General features: G+C 47.6%; 1 protein-coding gene across 6 annotated transcripts in view; it reads right to left on the bottom strand.

Moving 5' to 3' along the window:
• Positions 1-15,859, bottom strand: part of FRMD4B (FERM domain containing 4B) — a 74,629-nt gene extending 58,770 nt beyond the window's left edge. Inside the window, exon 1 of one of the 6 annotated variants that reach the window (XM_085235668.1) lies at positions 15,699-15,859. Coding sequence is in view for 4 of the 6 variants with exons in the window: in XM_010718713.3 (XP_010717015.1) it covers positions 6,246-6,407 (162 nt within the window). In the remaining 2 variants the exon portion in view is untranslated. Of the gene's footprint in view, positions 1-356; positions 443-6,245; positions 6,507-15,698 lie in introns of those variants that run through there. The other 5 variants (XM_010718713.3, XM_085235667.1, XM_085235670.1 and 2 more) reach the window with 5 other exon arrangements.
• Between the last annotated feature and the right edge of the window lie 4,620 nt (positions 15,860-20,479).

Consider the following 20,479-nt stretch of genomic DNA (forward strand, 5'->3'; position numbering starts at 1 on the left):
TTGGTTTAGCACTTTGCTAATGCAGCTGAGAGAGCACAGACAACAGAAGCAGGAACAGCAGCTCTAAGTGCTGAGGGTAAACACACAGCCCTTATCTGTACAACGGAGTGCAAAAGATGCACAGAAGTTCTTACAGACCATCTGTCAGAAGAGCAAGCACAAAGGGTTCAGCCAGCACTACCAAAGCACCCAAAGCAAACTCGCACTACTCTGCATGCTTTCTGGCTGTACTCCCTGCTGCAAGCACAGATTGTAAACTCTGCATTACTTTCATGCAATGATAGTTAAAAAAAAAAAAATAAGATCACCATTGTCTGCTACTACTAAGGATCAGGAATTAAAATATAGGCTCTTACCTCCAAGCCACAATCTTACTGGTTTAAAAGGACTGGAAAAACCAAAGAAGCACACAGCAAGAAACATGCACTCAGCCTTTCTATTTTCTGTACATTCGAGCTGGGGAAGAAGGGAGACACAATCCCAGGCTTCTTCCGTTGCCATAATCTCAAGGAAGTGACCTTAGCGTTTGTTGCTTTGATTACAGATTCAGAAACAAAAGCCCTTCCAGCGTGAGTCAGGGGATGCAAGATGTTGAAATGCGATTGTTACAAACGAGTGGGGTGAGCAGGGAAAGTACTGCAATTGTTGTTTCTTCTCAGTGTTAACCCCTCTATTATGAAACAAAGCCAAGTCCAAAAGCAGCAGCTGACCAAAGGTACTCTGTGCAAGGTGCCCACCTTGGGGCAGAGGATCTCAGACCTTTCACTCAAAATTTGTAACAGAAATGGAGCTACAGTTTCAGAAGCATTTTCCCAGCTTTCAGCAGATGACATTCCCGGGCCCAGCTAATGGGAAACATGACCAAGGCAGCAAGCACCATGCACTCAGTTCTTCATTGCCCCTCACTGCAAGAGGCACCCCAGGCACTGCATTCCTCTGCATTTCTCATGTTCCCTTCCAAGGCACATGGCTGCAGCCTTGGATTGGACCCACCAAAGAAACTAGTGGGCAGCTGGTGTGTGCAATACCAGCAGGAACACAAGCCTTTAGATCACAGCAGATTCACATCCTCAGGTGGTAAAGATGACAGAGGGAGCGATGCCAAAGGAACACCACAGCTCTGCACTGCAGTACCCAACACGGACTGGGAGCAATGGCCCCAGAGCAGGCTAATATTCTCGTACTGCCTCATGACTCCAAGAGTTTTGAGCAGTACTCAATATCACTAGTTCCATGGAAAAAAACATGAGCTGCAAGGATTGAGGATGCCAGTTCTGGTCCAGCTCGCTCCTCCAGATCAGCAAACTGAAGGCTGGCAGCTAAGGCAGTTTTGGAAAAGTATTTCAGAGTCACAAATTTGTGTTCATCTCCAAATACAGGATCTAAAGCCTCAAATTAGTTGGAAAATGAGTGAGTCATTTTTCCTTAGAGACATGACGTGAAGGTTACCTGGGTGGTGCCAGGCTCTGCCCCACTGGAATGACAGGGACAGGAGGAGGGGAAGAGCACAGCTCCTTGGGAACTTACAAATACAGATGGAAGTGCACAACTCAGCTGTGCTCCGAGCCACAGGCAGTTTTTCTAGATGGGAAAAGTTGGTTTAGAGGAAAGGCAGTGTACTAGGAAAAGGTTCCAGCAGCTGGAGACACTAAGTTAGTGATCTGATTGAGACAGCACATCCCAATCTCTCTGCACCGACTCCTTTGGAAGCGAGCAGATGCAACTTGCTTGCCATTAGAGAGGAATTACCCGCTTTCACTAAGGCTTAATGAACACACTGACTTAGATGCTGAGTACACTTGCCCAACAGGACTCCAGTGGGCTTCTTTCCCATTAACACACTTAACCCTCCCAGATCTGCTGCAGCCAGCCCAGCACTCACCAAACAACTCCATACCCAACACCTGTGTTACACCCAACACCTGTCCCCAGGGCAGCCACCTCCCCAAAGTGATTCCAGCTCTTGTTTTGCTGCCCACCTACAACTTGCTCACCCAATGCCACTCCTCCTGCCTTCCTCTCTCACACAAGCCAGCTACCTGCACAAAGGACCAGCACGATGTTCTCATGGACCACCTGCCCATCAGCCCATGTTCTACACGAGGAAGACACAGAGCCTGAAATTTTGTGTTGCTTTCATTGCCAGTGATGGCTTTGCACAGCTAAAGAACTGCACACATTTGGGTTATCCTCAGCATTTCAATGACCCTCATGCAGCTTACCTTTCCAACCCCAAAACATAGAACTGATGCACATTTAGATGGAAGGCAGAGCATTAGCAGGGAAAAGTGTACGTGTGTATGTGTGGGAGGGCATTTAAGCTAATATTTTCCAGTGCTGATAACTTTATCCTCTTTGCAGCTTCTGAGAACGAACTGGTCTCCATCTGCACAGAAGATTAGAAGAATTACTAACCACTAATTATGACTCAGAGGTTTTGAGAGCAATGCAGACTGCATGAGGATGGCCTGATTTTCTGAAAATTAGGAGGCAGAGATAGCACAGCATTATTTTAAGCACATGGACAGTTCATACGAGCTTGCCAAGAAGTGCAGTGGCAATGCTAGCAGGAGTGACAGAAAGCTAACCGCTCAGAAATGAAGTGTGGAAAAAGCAGCATGAGCCTGACATACTTTTAAGTTGCCTTTTCGTAAGCTTCTTGCTCAGCCAGCGCAAGCTGCCAGCCTTTGCACAAGGCTATAAGGGTGATTTATACCAGAACATTCACGTGGTGATACGTCTGCAAGAGATGGGTTTTGAAAAGTGGCGCCGGCGACATTTGAAATCCAACGCACTGGGTGAGCTACGTCACACTGAATACAAATACATACGTGTGGGCCAGGGTAGGCAGTGAATAGAAGGCACTGTTTGAACCTGGCACCGGGACACCCTGGAGGAAATGAGGTGAAGTTCAGTCTGGCTATGGAGTTTGTCTGCTGAGGAAGAGGGAGGAGCAGTACAAAAATCATATTTTTGTTTCAACGAACTCCAAGAGAAAACCCTGTACCATGAGCTCAAGTGGAAATATGCCTGGCAGTAATGTTTGGAAAGTGGATTTTGGAAGACTGAACGCTTAAACTCCCAGGCGGAGGCTCCCTGTGAGCCACAGCCATGGGGAAATCACAGTGGGACTGCACCAGTGGGGTACAAGAGGCATCAGAGCACTGGGTCAGATCACGAAAGCAAAGCAAAGCTCTTCTAGAGCAGAGGTTAATTCCCATTTCCATACAGTGTTCGAAGAGGCACATTCAGCATCCTTGAATAAGGCCTGTGAGCTCCCTCAGAAAGCCCTGAGCTGGTGGGAAGGCTGAGATGGTGCTTCTGGGCGCTGCCCAGTACAGAGCCAAGGGAGTCATGCCCCTCACCGGCCCATAACCATTGACTTATAATTGTGATAAAGAAAAAAGGAGCCTCCAAGTTTGTCGTCAGCAGTTTTATAAAGAAAAGTGAAGGTGTGGCAGCAGAGGAAGCTCACTCCTTGCTGTCCAAACCACCCCCATTAGCACCATAGGAAACAGCAGCCAGCTGCTTCCTCACTGCTCCACCCAGGCAGGTACAGGGCAGACATGGACAAAGCTGATTTTCTGTGCTGCATCTGCATTTTTTTTCCCCTCCTCCCAGAGGAAGTGACCTTTCAGAGGTTAAAAAGTACGCCATCCCAAAAGCCACGACTTCAATTTACAATTCTGCAGCCAAAAGTGTCTGCCAAATTACCAGCATAACCGAATAGCCTGAGCTCAGAGATGCCTCCATCCTCCTTCCCAGCTTCCCATCCAGCAGGCATTCATCACGTCTCCTTATATTCTGCACAGTTTGAGAATGCTTTGCTTGGTTTCTCTTCCACACCCTGTAAGGAGCACACTGATGGGTGCACCTACCACTAAAAAACTCAACCAACTTGTAATTTATAGAAGTGAGTTGGGCTGTTTTTAGCTTTGCCATCATCTAACAACCTCACAGATATGAAACCATTTCAGTTGGTTTCAGTGCTCTGTTCTCTAGATTCAGGACAGGCAGCCTAAAAACTTGCAAGGGGGGAACCCAGCCGAGTGCTTCATTCTGGAGGAGGCAGCTGGACACTACAGCACTGAATATATCTGCTACACACAACACAAGGGGCCTGGGGAAGAGTCCCCTCATGCCACACTATCAGGTCAGAGCCACACGTGAGCTTTGCACAACAAAATAATACAGCTCCAAGCTCCATCTCTTTCCCTCTTCTCATAGGATATACGTACTGTTGCATGAAGACCTCTATGCTGGACTCTCACCTGAGAATTTTCCCCTAACAGCATTGCTCACACTGACTCACTGCAGTCACAAAGATGATCTTTGTGCCAGCTCTTCCACCTCCTCTCTGCAAGTCTGCTTTCTCCATGCTTTCAGATATTCTCTGCTGTGGACAACATTCCCTGGCATGCAACCAAAGCATTCAGAGAGGCCAAGTTCCCTCTTGCACAGGTTCACAGGTTATTTTAGAGAGAAACAGGACAGCTGCTCACTGTGGCTCCAGGGCAATAGTTAAACAAGACATCCCACCTCTGGGCTGGTCTCTGTGCGTGAGACAGGAGATGGTATCAACTTGGTCCTCCCTACACTGTGCTCAAAGGGAAGATGATGGACAGAAGCTGCTCTGTCCTTGGGTTTTGGACTTTGAGTCACTAAGGCAGGTAAGGGCTTTATGCTGGCAGAGAGGATTGCAGTGGGGCCAGAAGGGTCTCCCACGTGATAGCCCTGGCACCTAGCAGCTTCAAAAGATGAAGGTGAGCTGATGTGGAAATGAGAAAGGAAAAGTGTTTTTAGCACAGTTTGGGTCTCCCATCAGGTCAGCAAGCACTTTATCAAAGGACAATTTAATATTTAAGGAAAACTTCCCAGCCCAGTGAGAAGAAACCCTGCTGGCTTTCCTTCCGTCACAATGGTGGCGATTAAAACAGGGAAGAGATCTGTTCAGTGCCACCTCACCTGAGAACAGCCCCTGACCCTCAAAGCAATGTGACCCCCCAGCACAGATGAAAGGGAGCTGCAGCCCTCAGGGTTGCACAGCAGCACAAGAACCTGTCACATCACCCCACCTGCACTCCCTTTGCACAGCCTGGGCACAAATAATCCACACACATCCCTAGAAAATGAAATCATAACCAGAAATAATTTACTCAGCCTCTTGTAGGGTTATGACATCCACCCAGGCTGTGACACCAACTGCTGTGTACTCGCTCTGTTCCCACCAGCATCAGAAGGGATCCCACCAGTGTTTTTAAACAGCAAAAAGCCAAGAGTTGAGCACAAAAAGCAATGTGTTGCACAACCCAAGGAAGAGCCACAGGGCATTCTTTCAGCCATCTCTGTTTAACTCACCCCAAAATGACCATTAGGAAATTCCTGACATTAAGATGTGAGAGCAGCTTTGTCCCTGCCTGGTTCCATCATGGGGAGGACCTGGCACAGCCCAGTGGGATGGGTAGCATCCAGATCCCCACCCAGCACAGGCACTGTCTAGCATCACTCATCTCCTCATTTTGCCCATTTTCACATCCCCATAGCAGCAAGGGAGTGATGCTACTTGAGAGCAAGGACAAATTAATCCCTACCCCGAGCCACAAGAACACAGTAACATCAGACAGAGGTACAGTCCCACTTTGTTTCAAGAAAACGTTACTCTTTGAGGGAGCCACTTTCAAGCAGCAGCAGCAGAGTTGAGTCCATCTGCTGTCAGTGGGTTCTTGGCCAGCCCAGCAGTGCTGGTGAGGCAGGACAGGTCAGCAGCCAGGCTGTGCATTCCCAAACTATCCACATACTCAGATGATATTCATCTGTATGCAGTGCCAAAGTAATTTCGAGCACAATAAGAGCCATCAGTTGTATAGCTGCTCTCCCACTGCTGGGCACACCTGAACCTGGGCATGCCTTACAGCTAAACAGCAACAGGTCCCTTAGGGATTGCACAGGTACAGATGTCCCTTTAGCACTGCTTCCACGTGCAAGAGATGCTTTAATGGTTACGGAGGGAGGGCAGTTTTGCTGGGAGCTCTGTAGCTCCCCACACTACAGAACAGCAGAGAGAAAGAGAGAGAAGGAGCAGCTTGGAAATACCCAAGATAAACAAACAGCCCAGCGACACTTACACCAAGATTTATCACAGACAGAACCATGCTGCAACGCAAACTGCGATCTCCAATATCCAGCTGTGACAAACAGAGCCCCACACCCACATCCCCGCTGGCAGCTCCGCAGGTGTCCCCTACCTGGTAGACATCCCCGAGGCCGCACCATGCCCGCAGCGCTTGCCGGCACGCCCGCAGCCGCCCTGCGTACCACCGCCGGAGCGCCGTCACCGTCAGCGTCCAGACGCATCGGCTGCCCCCGAGCAGCAGATCCTCCACCCCGCACATCAGTACCGAAGCCATGGTCCCAGCGAACCTCCGCGTCCCGCCCGGCTGGCTGGTTAGCACGCTGGCATGCCGGCCTGCTGGCTTTATAGGGCGTGCAGAGAGCCGAGTCCAACCTCCCAACAAACTCCTCTTTCACGGCGCTTCCTGGGCAGGCTCCAGGCGTGCCCCCAGAGCCAGTGGCTGCAGTAGCCCGGCTCCGCCAGCAGCTCACACAGCAGCCTTGTCCTTCCGAGCGGCTTACACAAATCTCCGTTAAGCTCCTGGAGCTGCCACCAGGTTTTCTAATTAAATTTTAACCCTTTTGCCACGTGTCCTGACAACAACCCCATTTATACGCCACCGCCGTTAAGGGATTAATGGAGCTGCCGCCCTACTCCGAGCAACGCCGTGCGTTCGTTCGCATCGCTCAGCTCCGAGGAAAGGACCCAGCGGGAGGATCACACCGACACCTCGTTATCTGCCACGCGGGGAGCCGAGCTGTCAGCGCTTTCTCCTTGGGAATCCTATTTTAAAAAGCACCTTTGGGAAAAGCAACTGGAGGAGGAAAAACAGATCAGCGCAGTTCCTGCAGAATGGAGGCACCGATTTCCTCAGCTTGGGTGGCAGAAGATGCCAAATGTACAAAGCTTCAGACTTGCTGTCTGCATTCGTACCGGCTGAAAGCTCAACACCTGCCAAAGAGACAGTGCTGCTCTCCTGCACAGCTCACACAGCTCCATTGACACAGCATTTGCTGCGTGAGAAAAACGAAGCTCCTCGTGCACACTTCATAAACAGAGCACGGAGAATAAACACAGAGCTAACAGCCCACGAGGGAACACAGCCTTGATGCTTAATCTTATACCAACTCCCAGGCAATCCACCCTTCTGGGTCAGAAGCTGTTAATGTCAGCATGCTGCACCCCTCATTTGTGAGCTCTTTCCTAGCAAAAGCCAAGGGGAGCAGCTCTGGGTGGAAGTCAAAAGGTAATTAACCTTTTTAAGGCCCCTCGTGGGACTTGAGGTTTCCTAAAGCTTTCTGGGGCCAGAGCTGCAAGGGGCCCAACCTGTGCAACTGTCAGCACCTCACTGATGGAACTGCACAAAGAGGAGACATGGTAAAAGCACCAGCCAGACCAACTCCACTGCCTTGTGCAATGAAATGTAAATCTTCATATTGCAAGAACCCACAGTTGCACAGTCAGCTCGTATCCTAGTTGAGAGTCAGACAGTAGAGCAGTTCTGCAGATTGCTGACAGCCTGTTTCAGACAGGCTTTGGACCTGTGTGTCACCGAGCATCACAGTTCTTCCTCGTGCATTCAACGAGCTAAGAATGGCTCTGCCCATGATGGTGCTGGTCTCAGTTTTCCGTGCAGCTCCAGGGAGTTTAAACATCTCAGATGTGCTCTCAATGCAGAAGAGACTATGACAACTATTTCAAACATCTGAAGCTGTTATGAAGCAACATCTCTCCTCAGTTTTTCCACACCAGGGTGAGAAAAGGAGCTCAGAAACCTCCAAGATGCCTTGTGTTGGGGTCTATACTGCAAAGTGGACCTAATCTGCCTCACACCAAGCCAAGCCAGGAGGTGCTCCCCCAGCCTGGCCCAGGGCACAATGGCTTGGAGCCTGTAGCAGCTTTCCACTGATCCAGGACAGAGACAGAACTTGTTATAACAGAACTCAGGCTCTACATTTAAAATCCAGCACCTGTACACCCACCTCAAGAGTTTCATCACTCCTTTCAATGTTCTCTTAGCCCGTGGCCACAAGGAAAGCTTCCTGCATCTGGGGTGTTACTCATCACTGCTCTATATTCTATGTTTAGGGCACTTGAATATCAGTGTGGATGTACAAAATGAGAAGTTTTGGTTTTCCACTGGGAGAGGCCACTGCCACCATCTGCAGTTAGCCCAGGCAGCTGAGGGTAATTGCAGCTGGACAGCACTGCTCAAAGAGCTGTTGGGAGCACCTCCCATGGCATCTGCACATTGTGGTCAAGCCATTGCCAAAGTTAAACACAGATTAAAAAAGAAAATCCAAGTTTCTGTCATTTTTGGGTTCCATTTCTAGACAAAAAGAAAAGCAGCTTCATAGTTTAGGAAACAGCATAGGGAATGGCCTTACCCTAAGCCAGGAAAATCAAACCATGCCACTCTGAAAAGTTATAATGCTTGCTCTACTCTGTTGTCTTTTGTGCCTTTTCCCCCTAAATAAGGAAAAAGATAAAGATGGGCATTTTCTCCTTTGATATAACACAAGGTATTTTTTAGATGTGGCACGATCCATGGTATTTTTAAATGGTGCTTGCATATGGGGCAGTTACCCTTTGTGCCTCCCATCCTTCTGTGCTGCTGGGACAGCTCCAGCCAGCTCCATCTCAGCCACACTGCTCTCCCCAACACACAAAGGAGCAGAGTTGATAATATAAAGAAGAGCTGAGTGTAATTCAGAACATTGGTGATTTGATTTGGGACTGATGAAGCATCCATTCAGATTGGCTTTGCCTTCTGTGGACTTCTTTCAGAACGTGATTCCAGGTGTTTTAATTTGAAGTACGTAACTGATATTCATGTTCCTTGGAGAATAAAGGTCACAGGAAATTCACTATGGGAAAGCTAATAGGATGTCCAAATGGCTTTCAAAAGTCACAGTAACCAAACCTTCATGGGGAAAAAATAGCTATATCAGAAAAAGATTTTGTAGACGTATGCACCGCTCTCAAGATAGAGAGATACTACAAATCTATTTGATCTGCAGCTATACGAACAACAGGACATTCATTTCTGGTAAGGAATAAGCCCACAGAACAGGAATCTAAGGAGCACACTGCTAACAGGATAGAAAATGTGATGTGCAGCAGATTCATGCTTCTCTTCGTATTATTGATTGTATTCCTGGAATAATAAATGCTAAAAGGGAACAAAGGTTCACCGACATAATAGGAAAAGATCTCAGAGGGATCCTCAACCCTCCTTGCATGTTACATTCTGTGCTACAATGAATGGAATGAGGGTAGCTGAATCACTGCTTTTCTTTTCAAGGTACCTCATACAAAGTTCACACAGATACATAATTCATCTACCTGAGAGACCACAGGACAAAAGCATCAGTTTCCTCTGACATCTACAAAGCTGCATTCCCACTAGATACAGACCATTGATTAGAAATACAGAACAGGACGCATAGCCAGACCCAGGCGGCAGGTAATGACATTAAGGCTTTGATCCTTTTTGGTCTCTGCACCTTCAGCAGTAAAAGGTGAATTATTGTGCAGATGTACCAAATAATTATAAGGGCTAGCAGATGTCTGCCCTAGCCATTGCTTTGAGTCCTGAGCATGGTTTGTCCGTAGCCTGTATTCACTTACTGTGAATGAAGACTGCAACCAATACTCAATCCTCTATAAAGAGAAAGGCAAGGTGCAGAAAAGACCAAGAAACCATTGAGACAGCCCTTGCAGAGTCCTGAGAACCACTTCTGCTTCAGGCATGTCACTACACGGATATCTGCTTCTACTTCCAACTCAACAAGTTCAAATCCCCAAGTCCTGGCATCCTGGGGTGGTCTCAGGGCAGGCCAAGCCCCACCATGCTCACTGCTTACTTGTGCAGCTTCAGCACTGAGGAAGTTCTAACTCACATCTCCTTCACCCTTTCTTTAAATTCTTGTCTTGTAAGAAGCCTGTCAAGCTGTGAGTATTAATGCAATTAACCCCAAATAAAGATGAAGTGACTTTTCAAAAATCATTTCTGCTACACTCTGGCCCTTAATTACCAACTTAATAAAGATAAAGTGAAGTAGTCATCAGCCATCCTCTCTTTGATGTTGTAACCTCTAAGTATGTAAGATGCTTAAAAAGCAGCAGTGGCATATGGGATAAGTCTGTAATCCAGCCTTCCCTGACTGAGAGTTTCTGAAAAGAGAATCAACTTCTGGCAAAAGGTGTTTGCAAAGCAATTTCATTCCTTGAGATAAAAAGAAAAAAATCCAGAGATCTTTGTAATGTACTTCATCCTTTATTCTAGCATGAATTTTGGGCACCTCTCAGATCAATTGTTCCAGAGATTTGCCTTTCACATTATCAAGCCTGAATTTAGAAAGCAAACAAAATCTACATGGCAGGATGTCCTACTCTTAGCTAGGAAGAGGAGATGATGGGTCTATCTGGAGCAGACAGATGGGAGATGCTGAAGAAAGGCTCTCTCCACGAGCAACTCCAGGCATTACACGGGTTCCCAGCTCTTCCCACCAGTGTGCTCCAAGCCAAGGGGCTGCCAAACCCAACAGCAAACTGCATCCTGAAGCACTCTGCAGGACAGAGCCTCTCCCCTCTGCTGCCAGCTTAAGGTACTGGTTTAACAGCAGTTTTCCAAGCCATGGATGAGGTGCTGTCTTTTTGCCTCCTCTCTGTATGCATATTTTTCTACAATAACAATAAAGCAGTGACACACACATTTTTGAAGTCAGCACTGTGCCAGAAACAAATTTCTCAGCTTCTACTCCACAGTAAGCTAATTATCGTTTCTTGTCAGAAATGAAGTGCCACTGCCTTTTAACTCTGCAAGTGATTAAAGCACTTACAGCCTGACTTCTCCAACAGCAACCCTTACCTACGTACCTGGCACTACAGATTCAGGTCAGGTTCAGCACAAGCAGCGAGTGCTCCAGTTCCACAAACTTGGAATTGCCTTCGTGTGCCACTGCCCTACCACCACGAGGCTGTGTCACCCAGTTTCCATAGCACAGCTCTCTGGGGGCTGACATGGACAAAGCCACATTGGCCCTCTACCCTTGCAGGCTGTAGCCTCATACCTCCACCTTTCCAAAACCAACAGAGAACAAGAGCATGAAAATGCTTTCATCATCCTACTTTCTTCACCCATCTCACCAAGAGGTCACCATGATGGGCATCACTGTTCCCAACCTGCTTTGCTTGCCTTCCCTCATGCCTGATGATGTTATTCCACAGTGGGTGTCAGGATCACCCAGCTCCTGGTGCTGTCCAAAGCAAGCTGGTACCTCCAGCTCTTAAAGTCAGCAAGGAATATTAAAGGGAGCCCAGAGAAATCAGGTAATGATGTTAGATGAAGGACTTTGTGATAGATACAAATACGTGAGGAGTGTGAAAATCCAGGGCTGCCCCAGCTTTACGATTATTTTATAGCCTCGTTAATCCATGGCAAATGGGGTAGAATTACTACCTAACCTAAGTACTCGGCAGAGATCTACAATGCTGTAAGAGGAAGCATAAATGGGATAGTAAAGTTTCAGCATTTTGCATGATATACATAGCCAGGATGACAAAAATAACAACCCAAACCTATTAGTCACCTGACAAGAATCTTTAAAATAGTGAGAATAAATGATGTCTAACTACGATAATTATACCCTCAGTGCATTCATTCTCTCAGGATGAGTAACCCGGGATGCTGCAGCCTCCAGGAAAAAAAAAAATTATGACTCAGAGCAATGCTCTGCCCTTGATCAGACTTCACAGGTCATGCCAACCCCAGGAGAGCCACACACCCAGTAGAGGATTTGTCCTTCCTTTTGTGTTTGAATGTCACAGTTGAGATCACTGCACCTAAAGGAATATGAACAAAGAGACCACCTTGGCCACCTTTTGTGCCTCTCCTCCCCACCTGCAGTTTCAGACCATAAACCCAGAATCCATTCAAGTGTCATTGCTACACTTGGCACAGTACCAACACTGATACAAACTTTCATTAAAGTCACTATTTGAAGCCACCCAGCCCTGTCTCCTCCACTGCCAATGATAGAGATCAGAGCATGGCATGGGCAGCCCATGCCTCTCCCAGCACCACAGTGCTCCTCTCCCCCAGACCAAAGCACCCAGATCCAACTACATGGCTCCAGCGTGCTGCAGAAACTGCCCTTGTGCCATCTTTAGTTGAGGCTTGATCCAACACAATGTGACATGGGCAGGTTTTGCCCATGAGTTCAGTTTGGACCTCTCTAAGAGACAGCTGCTCATCTTCGTGGCCAATTTTTGCCAGAGAACCACAAATGGTTGGGAAGAGCACCAGCAAATAGAAGAAAAATTGGTAAATCATAAATCTATATAACACATTGCCAGCATTGCTATTGAGCAATGCTTCCTGAGAACACAGGTCTGCTGTAATTCTGCTTCGAGGCAGAAAGCAAAGAAATTTCAAAATGTATCATCTGCTGCTCCAGCAATTAGTGCCTCATTTTAGTAACAAAATAGCCATGCAGTGTACATTTGTCAGTTCCGGACATATTAAAAAAAAAAAGGGAATAATTATCCAGAATTTGAAAGGAGGCAAATCAGTGCTTTTTGTTGTTGGAGTGAGGCAGCTCTGGTGTAAGCAACAATTTTCTCGATGGTGAGCCTTGGTGCTATCCCACCATTTGACCATGGAAAAGGAATTGAGCGCACAGCATCACCCCACAGAGGGGTCGCATCGCTTGTGCTGGGCACTAAACACTGTTGGAAGACCAAAGCAAGCCTTCCAGAATACACAAGCTGCTTCCCATTCAGAGAACAGGGACACATCCAAAAGCACCCGGCCACGAGGCGCAGAGAGCAACTGAGCCAAAGAAAAAGAACAGCCATTGAAAAGCTGCTTTTATCCTCAGAAGACCTCCAAAACAAACAGCCAGCACACCATGGGCTCAATCCAAAGCCCATTGAAAGCAATGGAAAGCCTCCAATGGGCTGGCAGCAAGGTTGGCCACGCGACAGCCCCACCGCCTCGCAGCACTCCCCTGCCCTTCCTCAGGCTTTTGGGGCTTTTTGCAAACACTCAAGCCAGCCAAGAAGTAATTATTGTAAAATTAAAACTTATATTTTAAAAGTATCGTAATTTCCTATCCAGCCCCTGGGAGTACGGAACGATGGGTCAGGACCCACACAGTGGTGCCCCCAGGACTCACGTGGGCACACAATACATAAACCACAGCTCAGCTTCCTTCCAGAGGTGTCCCCTGGATCTGAGCCCCTCCAAGCATGAGGAAGAGCACTACCACCTCACTGCCTTCTTAAAAGAAAAAAAAGAAAGGAGAAAGGAGTGACGCCAGCAGCGGGTTGTGGTGGGAGTGGTGACATCGGAAGCACCAAGCCACGCACAATGCAGGAGGAAGCCAAGAGGGGAAATGTGGAGGGGCTGCTGAGCTGAGTCAGCCCCTCAGATGAGGGACCTCACCCCTACAGTGCAGGATTTGTGCTGGTGCAGGTGCTGGACACAGAGCCCTGCCCTGCAAGCAGGGTGGGAGCTTCCCAAATCTCAGCTGGTGCTGAGCACAGGGTGAGAATGTGGGTGCAGGGGGTCAGCCCAGCCCACATGGTGCAAAGCAACTGCAGAGCTAAAACAAAGCAGAGTGGCTTCTTTCATAGAGCAACGAGTGGAGAAAAACAAGAAGAAAGGGCAGAGAGGGGGAGAGAGAGGGAGCAGCAGTTCTCCCCAATGGGGGTCAACCTGTGACCACTCCTACACCCAGAAATGCTATTTCTGTTCTAATGGGCACGAGTGCGAGTTCAGCATTTGTTAACAATTAGCACAGGCAATAACTTCAGTCCCCCTCTCACGCTTGAAATGGAAACACTGCCATAACTGAGCAGTACCTGTTGGCAGCGAAACTTCTAAATGGAAGGCTAGGAGGGGCTGAAAGCTTGCTCAAAGAAATTCTCATTTCTATTTTCCCCCTTTGGGATATAAAGCAGGCTTGCAAACTGTCCTTGCCATTATCAAAGCTGTGATTCAATCAGCATTTCATGGCCATAATTAATGGGTATTTGTTTTCATGGGCGTGATTCCTCATTTGCCAAGAGTGAAAAATTAAAATGTGTTTTTCCCATGCTCCTTGGAGAGGACATGATGTGAGCTTCAGCTAGGGAAAGGAAGCCATTTGGAGCAGGAAGAGGATGCTTGGAAATGGAGTTACAGAGTTCATATTAGATCCTTTCTGCAGCCATAAGATCAAATAGGCATTGGAAAAAAAAAAAAAAAACACCACACTGCTACTCTCACTCAGGTTAATGGGTGAAGTGGTGGCACAAATCTCTTCCCCTGCCCATTTCAAGAGGTCACTCAGCACCACATGGCTGCCCTCAGGAGCCCCGCTCCCATCCTGCACACATGGTTGGAAGGGAAAGGGACAGCCACACCAAGACCAGGACACCAGTGCACCTGGCCCTCCACGTGGAGGAGGAAGAAGGATGGCCAGCCATAGAAAACAGGTTGTTTCATCATCCTCTGCTGTATACAGCTGCTTCTCAAACCTTGAAAAACCACTCCAGCATTAACTGAGCTTGGGGGGACACCAGACACCTGCTCCTCCAGGGGCTGTGAGCTCCTTTAGCACATCATGGCACACACTCATTGGTATGACTTGCACAGAAACAGCAAAGGGAGAATAAATTCAGGGATTCCATCACAAATCTCATTGATGTTATATTTCCAAACCCTCTGGGAGAAAAAAAAAAAGTTGTGTATAATATCCTTTAGCAATCAGCAGAAGGAAGGGATAAATCAAATGCAAACCCCCCACCAGAATGTAGCAGCCACTGGAATACAATGCCTGTTTCTGTATCGCTGAGTTGTGCATTAGACTTATAGCAGGTAAAGTTGTAGCACAGCACCATCTGTTCCTCAATATGCTTGCTGCCACAACAGGGATTTACTCACATATCCCTTTGAGGAGCACTGAGCTGATGGGCAGGATGCCTGTCACCAGAGAAAGGGATCTGTCACCTGCTTCTATGGCAGGGGGGTGATATTCCCTATCCCAGATTATCTTATATGGCTTGGGGTGGGCTCAGAATGCCAGCTCTAGTGAATAGAGCTTGACAACCCCACATATCCTCACAGTACTGCAGGAGAAAGCACATTTTCCAGCTGTTCATGCCTTATGTCACAGCACATACCTAAATATCCACAAAGAAAAAGAGAGCAGCCTGCTTTTCCCTATCTTTACACCAGGGCGTAAGGGACTTGTGCCAAAGAGCACCTGAGTCCCAGCCATTAGGCAGGGAGATCCCAACATGGATTTGCAGCAGATCTCAGAGCAACCAAAGCACTTGGTAGCTCGGTGCAGTGCTGGCCCTGTCTGTAGGTCCTGGTGCCCAGCAGCAGGGTGCAGAACCGCAGGGCTGAGACAGCCTGCAGAACCCTCTGCTCCCTCTGCCACAGTACTCAATCCAAGTACACTCAGAAGAAGCTTCCTGATACCCTTTGTGCTAAGGCACTCCGAGTGCCTGGGAACACCTCCAGCCACGGGAACAGAACTGAATACACAACAGAAGTCTCTCACGCTCACTGTAAATAATCTCAGTTTCTCACCTGAGAGCTGATGGCAGGTACCTTCTGGAGCCAAAAGCTGCTCGCACGCCTCACTCCGTGCCACGCTCCATAAACTTCTCCTCAGCACTGTATCAGACCCTGCTTGGTGCCCCGAGCCCAGCTGCAGCCTCTGCAAAGCCCTCCTGGAGCAGGTACCTCCCCAACAGCACCCAGAGATGGGCAAACTGGTTCAGCCTGCTGCCTGTAAGGGCCCACAGGGCAGGAGGTGTGCGAGCTGTTTGCTCCTGCCCTCCCTTGGAAGGAAGGGGGGGGGAAGAAAAAAAAAATAAAGTGGTTTTGCAGGATTTCAGACTCTTCCCCCAGCCATGTTCAAAGGGGATGTTCAGTGACTGAAGGAAAACAAACCAAGAGTTAGAGATCTCATGCTAAAGGCAAGCTCTTCCCTTTGCTCTCAGATTTTTATATGTGACTTTGCTTTGCTGCACTTCAGCCACCACTGCCTTACCATTAAAGCACTGTTGCTGTTCTGGAGACATTCACCCACTTCCCACAGTACGCCAAGGATGTGCTCACACCCAAAGGAGCACACTGCTTGGCCACAGAGTCCAGAACATGTCACTTAGAGAATGTAACATGCAGAACTCAAACCATCTGAAAACACCTCCGTGCAGTCCCACCTCTGGCACAATACCAGAGGAGCAGCCACTGATTGGCATCAGCACCAGGACTGCAGTCTTCTGCCTCTGCTTACTCCCTCACTTTTCACTACCAGGTAAGAGCTGCATTCTATCACCATTTGAATTTAGTCTAAATCTTTCACGGGATTCCACAGCAAAGAAAGCGTTAACTTGCTCTCATGAAACCTCATGCATTCTTAGAGAGATACATTTTCCCAATTTTTACCTGCATTGCCCTCCCTGTCCAAGCCTTTAACTGTAAACTGCCTACAGATTCAGGCTGGTTTGTACAGACACTGGTGCATAGCTGGAACCATGGCATAACTCATTCATGTTGCTGGCGCTCTCCTTTCCAACAACTACAGCTGCTGCATGCCTTGCTTCATTCCAGATGCAAACCCAGCCTTCCCTTACATCTTTAAGTTCATCTCTGCATAATTCTCCTCACCATTAGATTAATGAATGAAGTGTTTCCAAGGTACAGATATATACATGCTCCTTAATTACAGGAGTCAGGCTGAAGCAGATCCCTTAAACACACACCTCCTGACTAAGCTCTAACCCTGTACACCCAGCCCTCTCCACACACCCCTGGGTATCCCTGACACAGCCTGGAGCAACAGTACTTCTCAGCAACAAGTCTTCCAATATTCTTGATCGAAATCATGCCTGCACTCTTCTCCAGCACCATACAGGCATTCTTCAGGTTAACCAATTTTCTAGGAGCTGGATTCATTCCTTGTGGTCCCCATGGGATTGCTGTGCTGCCAGCCACAGCTCAGTAATTGCAGCTGTCAGACAGGACTCGCACTGCTCTCAGCCCTACGAGCACTATGACACTCTAGCAGCCATAGAAATAAGGATGCAAAAAAAACAAAACAAAACAAAAAAAAACACAAACAAACAAAAAACAAAACCCAACCCAACAACCTGCAGCATCTCACCTACAGAAATGAAGCCAAACCTTTCCTTGCACAGGCCCATCAGCACTGATTCACGCCAGTAGGTGTCAAAAGTCACCCTGCAATGATCCCACACTGAGAAATCCTGCACAGGAACTTGCCCTACACCTGCTGCAACCCTTCATTCCCCAGATCAGTGCATCAGTGCTGCAGATCACACCAAAGTGTATGGGGGCAGGAGCAGGAATAGCAGCATGCCAACACAAAGGGCCGGGTCTAACAGCACAGACCCCATAACTCCCCAACCTCACAATGCTCTCTGGTGTGAGATGTAAATCACCTCCTGCTTATCATGCACTAATCCCTCAGCACTCAGATTCCTACCAGGTAAACAGGGCATCAATTTAAACTGAGATTTAGAGGATTAGGCTGCTCCCAAGTTTTAAAAGGCCACCAATGGCAAGCATCCTCCCTGCTCCTGCAGTGCCTTGCTGTGGGCAGCAGCACGCTAGAGGGCAGCCAGTGCCAGGCTCCTGCTGCCTCCCAGCATCCACCAGAGACCCTCTTTCTGGTGCCAGAAAGCAGCAGGCTGCTGGCTCTGCTCCCCATGGCCATCAACTGAACAGCCAACAGACAGATAACACCAAACACAACCATCTCTCATGAGAATGCCCACTCCATCACACATGCCAGACAGACAACTGAAGATCCGGCCCTAACACTGGGGGATTTGTTCCATTTCATGTATTTATTTTCTTGGTAAAATCTTACTGGGTTGTCATTGACTTTGTATACAGCAATTTATTATTAAAGGTTCATTAAGGTTGGGAAAGACCTCTAAGATCATCCAACCATCACCACCATGCCCACTAAACTGTATCCCAATGCTATTAGGAAATACACTCCCTTAAATCACTATTCCCATGGATACTTCTCCCCCCAAGGTTTCAACAACCTTGAGTAGGACTGGTTTACCTCTATAATCACTGAATCAGATCCAGTACTTCAGACAGGTTCCTTTCTGATGGCATTACATGAGGGACCACAGCCCTGCCCCACACCTCCCTGCACTCACCTGGAGCCTCTCCCCATCCATCCATCTCTGAAAGGGCAGCAGAGCCCTCCAGAGCCCAGCCCCCCACACAGCCCAAACCCTGCAGCCAGTGCTGCTCCAACCATTGCCTTTTGATGGACCAAATTCAGATCTGCTATAGACCAAGATGGAATGAACTGGTATCTAACAGAAGAAAATTGCTCTCAAAGAAAGGAACATAATTTAAAAAACAGCACAAAAAGAACCTTAACAGGATCATTTTCCTCTGTATTTTACAAGCCGCTCTCCACTCTTCAAGGCCACCATGGTCCCAATTGCACACCTGAACAAGCCAGATCAAAGGTGTCTTTGCATCTAAAGAATGAAGTAATTCTCTGAGCAATTCCCTGTGAGAATTGGTCCTCTCCACAGTCACTACACAATTAGTGTACTCCTGCTTTGTGCATTTTAAGAGCCCGCCCTGTCCGTCTGCTTCTGCGTCAGCAGATTTTCAGTGTGGGGAAGCCATGGTTTGTTTTATAAGCATTTTGCCCATCTGTCCCTTAATTCTCCTGAAATCACAGCAAGAAACAGAGGTCATGCGCTGCTCTGTTACTAGAAAGTCAGCCCAGAGCTACAACACTGTGGGAAAGCACTCGCTGGGCACAGCAGCACATGAAGTCATCGCTAGAGGCACCTGCAGGAGCTTCAGTACTTGGGCAGAATGAAATCCAACCCCTTCCAGAGCTATTTTAGCTCTGCTTGGACAGGGATTTCCACTCAGACGCTTGTGTATAGATTAGAAATGGAAAAAAAACAACAACAACAAAACAACACACCAAGCTCATTTGTTGAGTTAAATAGCATCCCATCCATTTTCAAACAATGCTCTCATGCCAAAACCCTCTGCTGGGATTTTTATTTTATTTTCCAATTCCAGTAATGCAGCAGTGCATATCGATTTAGAAAGGCTGGACAAGGCTAAGTAAGCAGGATGCAGGGGCAGCCAGGAAGAGCTGCGGAGAGAAGGGACTGCGCAAAAACACCGCTTCATTACTGGAAGATCAGAGAGTGCCCATCTCCTGCCTTGCTAGAATGGCAAGCTTCCCACCAGTTTAAAGAGAGCCTGAACCATTTCTGCCATAAGGAAGTCTAGACAAGTCTAAATACAAAAGAAAAACTAGCCCATGTTATCTAGAGGATAATTTTTATTCCAAAGAATGTTATACAGCATACACTTTATCTCACTGAAAAACGTGGCTGCATTCCAGGTACATTGAATCTGCTCAAGTTCCACACATTCTGGGTGGGTTTCCTGAAAGTTCCTCCAGCACCCTCCACAGGGCAATGTAGAACATCCCCGGCCCTGGGGTACACAGCAACCAAGCCTAATTTCTGTAATGGTACAAATCACCAATCCTTTCTTTGAAACGGGACTATTTTATTATCTACAAGCCAGAAGGATAAAAAAGAAAGAAAAGAGTACAGGGAAGGGATTAGTGTTAGAAATTAATTAAAACATAATGCCCAAACAAATGAGTTACATCCCAGTTTATTCACTGCATCCCAGAGGGAGAACATCCTTCTTATCAGAGCAGCTGAGAAAGTGAGGACAAGTCTAATAAAAAGGCAAGCTAGGCTTCCGAGAGTTGTTATTTTTAACTAATTCTCCCTTTTTGTTCCATGTTGTTTTAATTAAAGGGTTGAGATTGCATTAAGAGCCCAAGCTTGCACTAGCATTAATCTGCAGCGCCCTGCAAAGCAGTGAGGGTTTGGCTGAAGTCACCAAGCATGATTTCTAAAGAGGTTGCTCTGGTGCACGGAGCAAAGCACGTTAGGCCAGGAGAGAAAAGGATCTCCTCAAAGCCAATATCTCTCACGCGGATCAAGTCATCTCCTTAGCTGACAGTCGCCCCATTACCAACACATATTATGCACATTTTGCATTTTATGAAGTGCAAAGCATTCGTTTCAAGATGAAGGCAAGATTTCAGTTTCAAAGGTCCTTGTAAGAAATGCAGCACTTTCCACAAATGACAAAAGAGAATCTCAGAAAACACGCAGCTGAAATGAAAAGGGGAAAGAGGGAAGAGGAAGGAAGCCACAGGCAGAAGCAACACTAACCACAGTGCTAACAAAGTCAGAGCTCGTCCCCTTGGCAGCTCACTGATGCTGCAAGAATCTGCCCCCAAAACTCCCCAATATCTT

This window comes from Meleagris gallopavo, chromosome 14 (genome assembly GCF_905368555.1).
Source record: "Meleagris gallopavo chromosome 14, MGAL_WU_HG_1.1, whole genome shotgun sequence".
In the NCBI taxonomy this organism is placed as follows: Eukaryota; Metazoa; Chordata; class Aves; order Galliformes; family Phasianidae; genus Meleagris; species Meleagris gallopavo.